This window comes from Pongo abelii, chromosome 3, assembly GCF_028885655.2.
Source record: "Pongo abelii isolate AG06213 chromosome 3, NHGRI_mPonAbe1-v2.0_pri, whole genome shotgun sequence".
Lineage (NCBI taxonomy): Eukaryota > Metazoa > Chordata > Mammalia > Primates > Hominidae > Pongo > Pongo abelii.
Window position 1 is genome coordinate 124,152,719 of NC_071988.2, and position 14,563 is coordinate 124,167,281.

Sequence of the window (14,563 nt, forward strand, 5' to 3'; positions counted from 1 at the left end):
ATTCTAAAGCAGCCTCCAAAAAGAAGGCTTCATCAAGGAGATATCATTTGGCCCTCAGCATTTCGGGTATATTTCAGCAGTTGGGTGTTAAAAAGAGAAGGAGAGGGTTCTCTAGGCTTAAGTTACTTGAGGAGCTTAAAGAGAGGGGTAAACAGCATTTATGCAGAGGGAAACAAGTGTTCTGAGTGCTCGGATGGACATGAAGGCCAATGTAGGTAAGGAAGGCCAGGACCAGGCTAAAGAGGGCTGTGAGTGGCAGCTTAAGAATTTTGCATTAATTCTAGAGAGAGATAGCCAGGCCTGCCTAGGTTTGGAATGATGGCTCTGACTTCTTTATGTCACCACTGAGGGTACCATTTAGGAGGCAGATGATGAGTCAGAAGAGTAATGCAAGAATCCAAGTGAGAAACGGTGCAGTTAGTAAAGGTCCTAGTGCCAGGAATGAAAGGAGATGGTGGACTTAAGAGAGAGTGCAGTGATACTGTGATACAGTGATACTGTCAAGAGGGCCTAGAGGTCGGAGGTGTAGGAGAGACGGGGAGTCATAGATGGGTCTAAGACTCCCTGACCAGGAAGCTTGTGATGTTGTTGACTTGATGAAAGGAACAAGGGAGCAAAAGTAGATTTGGGTGGGAAAAGAGGGAGCTCAGAGTAAAACATGTTATATTTTAGGTCCCTGTGGGAAAGTCAAGTTGTAAGTTCTTAGTAGGCAGATCAAAAGGCAGAACTGGAACTCAAGAGAGGACAGGGTGAGAAATTTAGCATTAGAATCATCTCAAAACGAGATATAACAGGCACCAACTGAGTCATCATCCAAAGGTATTTCTTAACCTAGAGTCCACTGACCCCCAAAGAGTCTGTGGATAGAAATGTACTTTAATATCATCAGCTTCTTTTGTAATCCTGTTTTGTATTTTACATACTGAAAACCATGATTCTGAGAAGAGATCCATAGAGTTCACCAGACTGCAGAAGGGGCTGTGGCACAAACAAAATTAGAAACCCACCAGTTGGAGGGAAGTGAGATTGGGAAGGGAGGTCAGTAAAATGATTGCCACGGGGCACCCAGATCCTTGCTGAGGTTGGAAACCGCAAAGGTGCAGCAGCAACAAGCCACATGGGTGGGTGTTGTCTCCTGTGAGAGCAAGATGCGATAGGTAGTCTTTGAAGAGGGCTTTCCTTTCCTAGAATTCGTGCTGCCACAGGAGGGTTTAGAAAACGGTTCTGCAAGTTCTTGTTTCTTTTCTGAGGTTGTGGCCTCTCCATTGTTTGGTCAGATTTGTAGTGCACTCTATATCCTGGTGGTTTGAAAACATTGTCAGCACAATAACTTTTCTTTCTTCACATGAGATTTCATACAAAATCCCAGTGTATGGACATGGTAGGCTTTGATTAAAATAGGGGTGAAGGGCCCTGCCAGCTCGGCCTTCGGAGAGGCTGTCCCACCTCTCCTTACTTCCCTATCAGGAGCTGCTGGAGGTCTTTTGAATGCTTCTGCCTACACAAAATGATGTGAAAATCACTGCTTTAATTTAAACACCCTTCTTTAAAAGTAGACACACAAGAAAAATATGGATAATTTTTTTTAGACTTTCTGAGGAAAAAAATAGATTTCTTCTCCAGAAATATGTCTTCAAATAATGTCAGTTTTTGCTAACACAGAGAATCATGAAGAAAGAAAACCCAGGTTACCTGTATGTGTATGAACCTAGAAACATTCAAAGCTCAGCTTGGTATCTAGGCTGCCTGTCTCCCTTTCCCAGTGGTATCTATGCCTCAGAAAAGTATGTTATAGCGGGGGCATGTTCAGGTGATTACTTTAATGCTTCGTTATCATAGTAGGAACTATCCAATGCAGGGATTAGTGAATGGGGTCACCTGAAAGTTCAAAATTGCACCTGTATGCTTCATGCGCCTACCTTCCAGGCTGTCATTGATTAAGAGCGTCATACAATGCAAAGTGTAAGAACTGTCTGGAGAAATACTTACCCATTGAGCTCTGAAGGAAAGAATGGACAACATATATATACATGAGGACAACAAATTACTTGATTCTATGGAAACCTTCTGGATTATAAAAACTCAAGATAATAGGACCAAGGAGAAATAATCTGACCAGGCAATATAACTGGTCAGAAAAGTAGTAGGCCATTTAGCATTAGAGTAAGTAAATAGAAATGGATCCAAACTGTACAACCCAGGGAAACATTATATACATTTCCCAGAAGTCATTGAACACACTTTCCCTTACCCCCAGTCTCTGTAGTCATTCCCTATCTCATTGCCTAATTTTATATTCTTCATTATGTTTATCAATATGTAAACCTGTCTTATCTATTTATTTATGGGTCTATTGTCTTCCTACCACCCCGAGTACAAAGAATCTTCTTTAGGTCATAGGCCATCTAAAACAGTATAGGTTGCATAGAAAATGCTCATTAAATATCTGTGGACTGACTTATTGATTGACCAGCCAAGCTGCCATCCTCATCTATAAGGCTAGTAATATGTTGGGTATCATCAGGTAAGACATTATACATAAATATAAAACATTATACAGAACCAGCCCTGAGCTCTGCATCCTCTATGGTCATCAACATTGTACTTCACAAAAAATTCTTGGAAATGGTTGGGTGCAGGGGAGACAATTGAAATAATCAAGAGAAGGACGATTGGCAGAGGAGGAAGATAGTTGAGGAACTGCCGTACAAAAGCAAAAAAAAAAAAAAAGACCATAATGATTTTTCAGTCTGAAAGATGGAGATTAGGGATAAATGATCTTTAAATTATGAAAGGTATGGCCAAGATAAATGCAGGCACCTTTACTGGTAAACTAAAACCTGAAAAGTGAGAATGAGGTACTTTTAAGGCACATGCACAGAAATAGGTAGCAAACACTAGGAGATTATCCGTATTTGTGAATTGAACTATTATCTAAAGTCATCAACTGTTATGTAAAGTCATTGATTATTAAAGTCACTGGTTATTATTATACAAAGCTATTTTGGAGTGTTTTCAAAAGAATGACAGCCTAACATAATGAAAACATCACTGCACTTTGAGACTGATCTTGACTCCATTGTGACCTCAGATAAGTCACCTAACCCCTCCTAGCTTCAGTTTCCTCTCCTGCAAAAGGAGAACTTGTAGTAAGTGGCTGCTTCAGTTCCTTCTAAAATAGGTTGATGTTTCATAGTACATCCCATGGTGCCATTGTCAAAAGCAGACCGCAAGGATAAATGATCCCTTGAATATGGAGTGTGAAAGTCTCCATATTCAATTCTGTGGAGATTCAAGCAGCAGGTTCTTTTATAAAGCTTATGTGGAATGTTCTGTATCAGTTTCTTGTCATTGGAATCTTACTGGCTGTGTTATAATTAATATTTTGCCCTTAAAATTCCCATTTTACAGTGAAATACAGCCAATAAATATCTCTCTGTTTTAAAAGGTAAAATGAATACATAGAAAATACTAACTAGTCTCTTTGCTGGAATCCATGTCAATAGATAACATTTATTTCTGAAGATAAATAAGTTGCCTGCTTCCCTCTTGTGTTTCGTATGTCTGCAGTGAACAGTAATGAGTATAGCTGTAAATTCGTTGCGATATAACTGATGGGGAAATTATAAATCTGAATCTAAAACATATTTGATAAGGAAGTCAAAGTTTCTCCACTTCACGGTCATCCCCTTCTAGTGGAAGCATATTTTTCTCAAAATTTGGCAACCTTGGGTTTTTTTTTTTCCTGGGAAGTCTGGAGATGCTCAGCTTTTAAACAACTATTAAAGTGTACTTTGTTACCCTACTTTCCCCTGCTTCATCTTTCAACTGCAGTTAGATGATCATGAGATAATCAGTAAACAGAGACCTTCTATCTAGCCCTAAGATGACTGAAACAACCACAGAATTAGAAATAATCGAAGTTCTTTCTGAACATAAGTGTGACAAAACTGACATTGAAGAATCAGAAATAGAATAATTTTTAAGGGTTCAGCGCTAATCAAAAAAAGAGAATACCTCATTGACTTTATTTAATTTGAAAAAATGAAATAAAACCTCCTTAACTGCTCCAGCCCAAAAAAAGAGAAGAAAGGTTTATGATAGAAAAAGAAGAGAAAGAAAAGCAAACAGAAAGGAGAAACAAGAACACAGTAACACCACATAGGCAGTAACGGAACTCAAAAGGGCGTTGGGGCTGGTGAGAAGCACAGATAGTGAGAAACAGAAAGATGAAAACAAAACAAAAAGAAAAGCAATCAAAAGTCTCAGAGGGCATCACTGTATTGTAGTCAAATAGTGGTCTTAGACTTTTAGCCCCCGTATCTCATCAGTCACCAGAGGTTACAGATCTCTTGGTTACTGTTTTTCTGGCATCCACCCCATTTTTATTATCCTGGTGACCACTAAGGAATGGGCCTCCATCACTTATGTCTGCATTGTCTCTGCCTCTCACTTTAACTCTTTAGTATGTCCCACTCACAAGTAAAAGATGAACTTCCTAAAATACCATCCTCTACACATTATTTCCCTGTTCAAAAACATTCAGCAGCTTTCTTGCCTGTAAGTTCATTCTCCGAGTGCTCCGCAGTGACGTCCCAAACAGTTCCATTTCTCAAGAATTCCTTATACAGTCATAGCTTGTTTCTTTATACTTTGCAGATACTGTGATTTTTACAAATTGAAGGTTTGTGGCAATAGTGTCAAGAAAGTCTATTGGTGCCATTTTTCCCACAGCATGTACTCACTTTATGTCTCTGTGTCACATTTTGGTAATTCTCTCAATATTCGAAACTTTTCCATGATTATTATATCCGTTATGGTGATTTGTGAACAGTGATCTTTGATGTTTTGGGGTACCACAAACAGTGTCCATGTAAGATGACAAACTTAATCGATAAATGTTGTGTGTGTTCTGACTGCTCTACTGACTGGCAATTCCTCCATCTCTCTCCCTCTCCTCAGGCTTCCCTATTCCCTATCACACAACCATATGGAAATTAGGCCAATTAATAACCTTACAGTGGCCTCCAAGTGTTCAAGTGAAAGGAAAAGTCACACCTCTCACTTGAAATCAAAAGCCAAAAATGATTAAGCTTAGTGAGGAAGGCATGTCAAAAGCTGAGATAAGCCCAAAGCTAGGCCTCTTGTGCCAGTTAGCCAAGAATGCAAAAGAACATTTCTTGAAGGAAATTAAAAGTGCTACTCTAGGGAACCCACAAACGATAAGAAAGCACAACAGCCTTATTACTGATATGAAGAAGGTTTTAGTGGTCTGAGTAGAAGATCAAACCAGCCACAACATTCCCTTTTACTAAAGCCTAATCCAGAGAAAGGCCTTAACTCTCTTCAATTCTGTGATGGCTTAGAGAGGTGAGGAGGCTGCAGAAAAAAAGTTGGAAGCTAGCAGAGGCTGGTTTATGAGGTTTAAAAAAGAAGCCATCTCGATAACTTAAAAGTGCAAGGCGAAGCAACAAATGCTGACAGAGAAGCTGCAGCAAGTTATCCAGGAGATCTAGTTCAGAAAATTGATGAAGGTGGCCACACCAAACAGATTTTCAGTGTACAAGAAACAACCTTCCATTGGAAGAAGATGCCATCTAGGACTTTCATAACTAGAGAGAAGATGTAAAAATGCCTGGCTTCAAAGCTTTTAAAAACAGGCTGACTCTCAGGAGGTTGAGGTGGGAGGATCACTTGAACACAGAAGGTCGAGGCTGCAGTGAGCTATGATTGCACCACTGCACTCCAGCCTGGGCAACAGAGTGAGACTCTGTCTCAAAAAAAAAAAAAAAAACAAAGGCTGACTTTCTCATTAGGAGTTAATGCAGCTGGTGACTTTAAATTGAAGCCAGTGCTCATTTATCATTCTGAAAATCCTAGAGCTCTTAAGAATTATGCCAAATCTTCTCTGCCTTTGCTCTGTAAATGGAACAAGAAAACCTGGTTGATAGCACATCTGTCTACAGCATGGTTTACTGAATATTTTTAAACCCACTGTTGAGACCTACTTCTCTGAGAAAAAAGAAAAAAAAAGATTCCTTTCAAAATAGTAGTGCTCATTGACAATACACCTGGTCACCCAAGAGCTCTGAAGGAGATGTTTTCATGGCTACTAACAGCCATTCTGCAGCCCATGGATCAAAAAGTAATTTTGACTTTCAGTCTTATTGTTTAAGAAATACATTCTGTCAGGCTGTAGCTGCCGTAAATAGTGATTACTCTGATGAATCTGGGCAAAGTAAATTGAAAACCCTGTGGAAAGGATTTACCATTCTAGATGCCATTAAACACATTTGTGATTCATGGACGGAGGTCAAAATATCTACATTAATAAGAATTTGGAAGAAATTGATTCCAGCCCCCATGGGTGACATTGAGGGGTTCAAGGCTTCAGTGGAGGAAATAACAGCAGATGTGGTGGAAATAGCAAGAGAATGAGAGTGAGAAGTGGAGCTTGAAGATGGGACCGAACTGCTGCTCATGATTTAACTTTCATGGTTGAGGAATTGCCTCTTATGGATGAGCAAAGAAAGTAGTTTCTTGAGATAGAATCTACTCCTGGAGAAGATGCTGTGAACATTGTTGAAATGACAATAATTTAGAATATTCCATAAACTTAGTAAAGCAGCAGCAGTGTTTGAGAGAATTGACCCTAGTATGGAAAGAAGTTAAAACTGTGGATAAAATGTTATCAAAACAGCATTGTATACTATAGAGAAATCTTTTGTGAAAGGAAGAGTCAATTGACAAACTTCAACAAACTTCATTGTTGTCTTATTTTTAAAAATTGCCACAACCACCCAGCCTTCAGTAGCCACCACCCTCATCAGTCAGCAGCCATCAACATCGAGGCAAGACCTTCCACCAGTACAAAGATTACAACCTATTGTAGGCTTAGGTGATCATTAGCCTGTTTTAGCAATAAAGTGTTTTTAATTAAGATATGTACATTGCTTTTTAAGACATAATTATGTTGCACACTTAATAGCCTATAGTATAGTGTAAACATAATTTTTTTGTGTACTGGGAAACCAAAAACATCATGTGACTTGGTTTGTTGCAGTGAAGTGGAATTGAACCTTTCAATATCTCAGAGGCATGCCTGTACTAAACTCACTTCAGCCAAACTTATCTACTGCTGTTCTCAAAAGCACCCTGTGTATATCTTTCCTTCATTATTGTGTTTCCTCCATATCCCCTTCAAACATCTTCCTTTTTCCTCTTCTTATATAAAATTGATTCTGAGAAGCCTTTCCTGAATTTCCCATACCTCAGTGACCTCCTAAAAGGTTTTCCCCAAACTCCTAGAACACTGATCTGCACCATGAATTTAATGTATGTCCTGTTATAGTGCTGTCTCACTAAGTCTTTCCCCCACTATCTTAAAATTATGTTGGAGGGTTCTTGGCAGCAAAGACATTATGTCATGCTTTTTTTTATTTCCAGCATTTAGCTCATTGTAGATGCATAATAAATGTTAACTTATTAACATGAGTTATTTTGTGTGACCAAGCAAAAGGGTCAATGATTTTTTTATTCAGCATCTTCAGTATCTTTTTGCTGGACAATCCAATATTTCACTAGTTTTAACAACACTGGGGACTTAAGAAACTGTTGTAGAGTGGATTTGGGTGTGTACTGCTCTGTGGTGTCTCTGGAGCTAACTTTCAGCCTTCATACCCATTGGAATAAATATAATGCTTCTTGAAATTTAGCATCTCTTCCTCTTTGAGTGCTTTCTATTTCCCTTTAAGATGTTTAAAAATACCATTAGAATCAGTGGTCGTTCTGTGGCTAGTGGTGGGACCGAATCAATCTTTTCTCCTCTGGTTTCTCTTCCTTTAAATACAGATAAAGAAGAAGTGCAGAGGAAACGTCAGAAGCTCATGCCCAATTTTTCGGATAGTTTCGGCGGTGGTAGTGGCGCCGGAGCGGGAGGCGGAGGCATGTTTGGTAGTGGCGGTGGAGGAGGGGGCACTGGAAGTACAGGTCCAGGTACAAAAATACTTATTCTTCCTAAAACTTTTTCATATTGGAGAGGGTAGAATTTTCTTTGGTTTCTGAGCATGTCTTTGAGTTGAGTGGCTCTGATATTATTGAGTATATTAATTAAAATTTCCTGACAAATGTAAATTTATTTTTCAAAGAAATCCATGTTCATTTTACAATATGTAGATAATCTCAAAAGCCATTAAGTAGAAAAAAAAGTACCCCAAAGCCAGTTATTTAATGAATACCTCCCTAAAGATTTTGGTATATTTCTCTTTTACATTTTTTGACATAGTTGTCTTGTTTTTGTTTGGAAACATTGAAAATATTTTATATTATACATACTACAATATAGCTATATATTAAACATCTCTATATACTACATTGTAGAAAATTTGAAAACACATAAAATCTGCCATCAAAGATTAACTACTACTGTATATGTTATAGTATATATTTATAAATTTTACCCTGAATACAGCTGTGATCATCATTATGCATTTTATTTTAATCCATTTATTTGCAATACTATTTTACTATCATTTGCACCATGACTGTGTGTATAGAGTCATATGTGCAACGTTTACCCGAGATGTTAACATAAACATTTCCTCCAGTAATATGAACTTTAAGCATAAATTATAAGCATCATTTTAATGACTCATTTCCTCAAGTGAACAAACCATAGTATAACTTACTTACATGTAGTTTCCTGTTTTCTATATAAAATGCTATACTGAACCCCTATCCACCTAACTTTTCATTTATTCCAGATTACTTTTGTAAATTAGAGTCTTTGTAGTAAAATTACTACGTCAGAGGGCATGACATCTAATGCCATCTGTTTCCCCAAAGAGTTGTACCAGTTTATGCTTCCACCAAAAATGCCTAAGAATGAACAGTGGTGGCCATTTTTCCATTGAGGAGTCAGTATGTTTTTCTGTGCTTTGTTTGATTTAGTTTTTCTCCTCAAGGGGTTATTTTAATGTCTTCTACATAGGCAAGTCTGAGTTTGGTTGATGACCCTCACTATTAGCCTCTCCCCTTCACATAGGAGTAGAGGCTTTCTCCATCACAACCCCTCCCCAAATCTGGGGTGCTGTCAGAGTTGCCAAAATGTGAACTTTACCAAAGTGGAATTCTGATGGTCCCATGACCCCCACCATGTGTCTTAGTCTCAACAGAAAAACCATGTGTGGGCACAATACTGTCCTGTCACACCAAAGGCTGTGCTCACCTGAGAGACAGACACTAAGTTGTGCTGAGTCTTTGTAAAATATCTCCGTGATGTTTCATTTGTTTTACTTGCCATTTCAGGGTATAGCTTCCCGCACTATGGATTTCCTACTTATGGTGGGATTACTTTCCATCCTGGAACTACTAAATCTAATGCTGGGATGAAGCATGGTAAGTAATGCTTTGTTCTTAATACCAAGAAAGGAAAAAAATAATGCTAAAAAGGGTTTTTAAAATCATTACTTATCACAACAGTATTATCATCTTGAAAAATCATTGATGAATGCAAATAAACTGAGAAGATACTTTTCCCAAAAGATGTTATTTCCTGTGGCTAGTATAAACTCTATTCCTTTTATATATTTTATATATTTACTTTGTAAGTGGCATGAACAGAGGAAAGAAAAGAGCATTGAAAAGAGACAACAGAGACCTGACTATTCAAACATTTTAAACATCAAACTTAAAGTATTCTGTCTCTGTTTTTCTCAAATAGTACACTTCTGAAATCATTTTGAGTTTTATAGGATCAGTCTTTTCCCATCAAGTCATCCCCTGAGAAGCTGCAGTTAAACCATGTGTTGATAGTTTATATTACAGGTCCATTCTAGTGTACCCATGGAAGAAATAATACTATAAAGAAGTCTTCCCATTTATTGAATACCTATTTTTGTGCCAAGTGCTTTTACATGTTTTAACTGTTATCTTCATGACTGCTCTATATGGAAAATAGTATCTCCATTTTTGCACACAAAAGGCACCAAAGTTCAGAAATGTTCGTACTCACTGAAGGCACACAGAAGTTAGTGGCAGAACAAGAATTTGAAGCAGGTCTCCCACATAAAAGCTAGATGCTCTCATATCTGTCAGATAACATAGTTGAACCTGAAAGAGGGTGATCAGGAATGGTACACTGGATAGCTCCCACACTAAAGAATGTGAGTCAACAATACGTCTTTATGACTTGCTTTGTTCATTAGCATTAGGAAAAAACTGCTCTGCTTTCAAGAACTTTAAAAATTCAGCTTTCCTGCAATTCACAGAAGAGCTTTATTTCATTTTTCTCCTTTACAAATAAGCAAAATGAGATTTAAGATTTTAGAAGTATACTAAAAATGATTTTTAGAAATGAGTTTAGAATATCTCCAAAACATGGTATTTATGATATGACCATTTTTAAAAGAATTTTAAATTATTATTTTTCTTTTCCTTTTGCAGCAAACTTGTCTCTTACCTTTATCTGACCTACATTGGAATAGTGAATTATCACTAAATACATTTTACTGAGAAAAATCTGATGTTTTTGCATTTATCTTAGGAACCATGGACACTGAATCTGAAAAGGACCCTGAAGGTTGTGACAAAAGTGATGACAAAAACACTGTAAACCTCTTTGGGAAAGTTATTGAAACCACAGAGCAAGATCAGGAGCCCAGCGAGGCCACCGATGGGAATGGTGAGGTCACTCTAACGTATGCAACAGGAACAAAAGAAGAGAGTGCTGGGGTTCAGGGTAAGTGAGCACACAAATTACGTTCTATTGGTTGGCTGGGGAGGGGTCAGTCCTAGGTGCAGAAAGGTATCTGCTAATCTAAAGATGATATATCAATATCTAGTTTAGTGTACTCTTCAAAGTTCTGTATGCCTTTGGAAAAGCATATGTCAGATCATTTTATTCACACTGGGATTTCCATTTTTGCTCTGTTATCTTTGAATTTAAAGGACAGAAATTTATATGTACATTCTCCAGTCATAATCATGCAGTTTTAGGGTATTGTAAGAGATAATCAACTTCTTTTCTGGCACAGATAAATACAGAAGTATTTCCACAAGCTTAATAGTCACCCTGTCTAGATTCTGGCTTAACCGTCATACTGAAATAGAACTTTGCCTTAAAATAGGAACTTTTCTTTTTATCTTGTGCCGTCTTTGAAGAAGTAGGATTAGGAGAAAATGTACTTTTGCGTTTACTGTGAACCAATACTTATTAGCATATGTGTCATGATTCTAGGTCATCCTAGATCGTACTAAGAAGACGTCTGTAAAAGCAAAGGTAGTAAATATTTAGAGTTGGTGGCCACATGTGGTGTCTATCACATATGCTTTTTTTTTTACACCCTTTAAAAATGTATAAGCCATGATTAGCTAGGGAGCTATATGAAAAGCAGGCCATAAACAGGTTTTGGCCCAAAGGTCACAATTGCCATTCCCTGACCTTAATGGAACAAACTTTACAAAAACGTGAGTGGCTCATTGAAAGTCTCTGTTTATGGCAGAGACATGTGTCTTTTCACACATTGCCTAACAAGCTAATTGTTAGAGATTCCAGTGAAGGATTATTTCACCAAGATATTGGTGATTTAAAATCATGGTAAAATCTAACATTGTTTGGAGATTGTTTTCCTTAAAATAACAGATAATGATTGTTCCCTTAAAATAACACATTTCTAAACTTTTTTCCTCTAACAAATCATACACAGATTCTTTAAGATCAATCTCTAACTATATTTGTCAGTGACCCAGTGTCCAATTGTGCTTTTTCTAGTCAACACAATCCAAAAGCATTGAAAGAGTATTTTCAACTAAAATGATATGTCAAGGTGTCACAACACTGATGCTGGTCAGTTTGGCCTTAAGCATGCCATACCCATAAAACAAAAGTAGGAGCACTCAACTATGATTGTGGTCATTGCCTTACAGATAACCTCTTTCTAGAGAAAGCTATGCAGCTTGCAAAGAGGCATGCCAATGCCCTTTTCGACTACGCAGTGACAGGAGACGTGAAGATGCTGCTGGCCGTCCAGCGCCATCTCACTGCCGTGCAGGATGAGAATGGGGACAGGTAAGTCAAAACTTTTGCATGATAGGTGTCTTGGGTAGGGAAGAAGTAGAGCATCGTATAATGCATATTGACTAGAGATAAAAATAATTGTTCAAATATATTGAGTCCTCTCACTGGAACGATGAAGAAAAATAATGTGTGAATAAGGTTAAGTAGCACAATTTGCTGCTCCATCCTGCTGCTGTCATCTGTTGGAATCTGTAGTAGCTGGAGGACTCATCTAAGAGTGAATCTCTCTGGGCAAGAAAACTAAGATGTGTGTAGGTAATGGTACTTTTTGAAAAGCCTTGCTTTGTTTATTGAAGTAATATTTGGAGAATTGTTAAAAGAGTCCTACCAAATCCCTGAAGCATTGTTATCCCAGCTGCATATTTATGACAGTGTACTCAAGAAAAAGCCCAATAAAGGCAGCAACAACAACAGAAAGATTAAGAGGGACTGGTCATTCTTTCCCATTACTGGTTTCTTCTCTGCTCCCTCTTCTGATGGTCATCAGTCTGTGACTGTTTCAGACTTTTGTGACTGCTCCAGCCCATGTGTGGGAGTCGAACATTCCAAACACCATGCCTTCCATTCCTGCTATTACTGAGATTGTATTTGCAAAGCCACCTGGCTTCTTTCTAAAACAGTTCTCTTAGTCCTTTCATTGAGACTTCTAAAATGATCTCGAAAGCCTATAAAAATAACAAGAGACAGCAGCCTTCACATTCAAGTCAAGTGCCTTATCTAAAACCTTCCTAAAATAGCATCAACATAGAGAAATCCTTTTCTGTGGAAGAGCTCTTGAGTGCTGTGTTTTAGACTTCAGTTTAAAAATTAAACCAAGCACTTTAGGAAAGTAACAACCTCAGGGTTTCAAGCAGAGACACCTTTGTTCTCATTCCTTGCAACGTAACCAAGGATGTGGTATAACCACTGGCCTTGTTATACAGTATGAGACGAACCAGTACAACCTTCTTGGTATAAAGCCATGAACAGCAGAATGCTTTTTCAGGGTTAGATAATCCAGTTAGCATTCAATAGCATACAACCACAAGAAAAAGCAGTTAACCAAGACAGGACAGCAGTGTTTCAAGTGGCATTTCCAGGGACCTGTTAAATTGATAAGTCTAAGAAGATGAGCACATACACATATTAGAAAGGAAGTGCTGATATCTGAAGGGAGGATTGTAGGAAGGGATACAAGGCGAGGCACATGCAAGTTCCCTCCTAAGACCCAAGCACACTCACACAAGCCGGCTCTCAGAGAGGCCACAGATTTGGGACTTGGAGAGACCAGAGGATCCTCATAAGAGCATAGGTATAGGGCAGCTTTTGGCCATCACAGCCCAAGTCTCTTGTTTTAATTCAGCTCGTCATATTTGGCTAATAGTTTAAATTCTGTGGCCATTAGTCATCATAGAAAATATAATAAAGAAAAATATATAAAACTTCTGCTATTGGGGAAATTCCCATAAGGGTGTGAGGATTTGAGGGGGAGGGGGAATGTACTTCTGCTATGAAATGCTGAGCTGCACATGGAAATTTTCGAGCAGTTTTAGAAGTATGACCTTTTTCTTGGTATATGTGCATCATGTCTATGTCAGAGTTTAGGCCCTTTTCAGAAGTCTTCTTCCAGTATCACATTTCAAGAAGCAATAGTGAAACCCTGAGATCATCCGTTTTAAAATATTTCTCAAGTAGCAAAATCACAATTTAGTTTTTTAGGCTCTTCTGTGCCGGGGTTAATCCCAAGTACGATATACTTGCTATTGCTAAGGAAGAGGCTTGAGTAAAGTGGCACCTGGTAGCTTATTTTAGAGAAGATCCAGCTTGTACCTCGTGTCCCAGATGTAGTGCTGCCACGAGATGCTTTAGTGTGCTCTGCACCTCAATCTGTCCATGCTCTGGAGTGGTCATCTTCTTAGACATTCATCTGAATGTCTTTAGAACAGTGCACATGTATCCCCTATGCAGGATTGCTTAAGGGATTAAGAGATGGCTTTGGAGTAAGACAGGCCTGGGCTTGAATCCCAGCTTCACCACGTATTGGCCTTGACTGAGTTATATGACGCCTGCAAGTCTCAGTTTCATTAGCCGAAAAGTGAAGATAATATTACCTAACTCATAGGATTATTGTTATAGTAAAAAGACAATATATATCAAATGCTTAGCATAGTCAGGTAAATCAAAGCTCCCAACAAATAGTAGCCACTGGTAAAAATGATTGTGATTGTTATTGTTTTGAATTTTAATAGTATGTTTTTTAATAATTAAAAGAATTATGCTCCTCTGAGTGACTTTGACACCACCAGTATGTTCAGCCTCATTAGTGTAAGCTCTTAGGGTCCTTCTATGATTCTTATTTTTGTGCCTCATACTGCATGCTAGAGCTGTAAGGCTGACTCAGACAGAACCTGCCCCAGAGATGACAGGACAGAGAACGAGAAAAATGTGTAGAAAACTGCAGTTGCATAACCAAGCAGTAAATTTGAGAGGGACAACTTTCTCCACCTA

At 38.2% G+C, this 14,563-nt stretch overlaps 1 protein-coding gene across 4 annotated transcripts in view; it reads left to right on the top strand.

Moving 5' to 3' along the window:
* The window catches only part of NFKB1 (nuclear factor kappa B subunit 1), a 115,938-nt gene that overhangs the window by 84,113 nt on the left and 17,262 nt on the right, over positions 1-14,563 (top strand). For all 4 annotated transcript variants that reach the window (XM_054553513.2, XM_054553514.2, XM_024245821.3 and 1 more), the window contains 4 exons: positions 7,852-7,995; positions 9,307-9,396; positions 10,544-10,738; positions 11,926-12,067. In XM_054553513.2, coding sequence (XP_054409488.1) covers positions 7,852-7,995; positions 9,307-9,396; positions 10,544-10,738; positions 11,926-12,067 — 571 coding nt within the window. The remainder of the gene's footprint in view (positions 1-7,851; positions 7,996-9,306; positions 9,397-10,543; positions 10,739-11,925; positions 12,068-14,563) is intronic.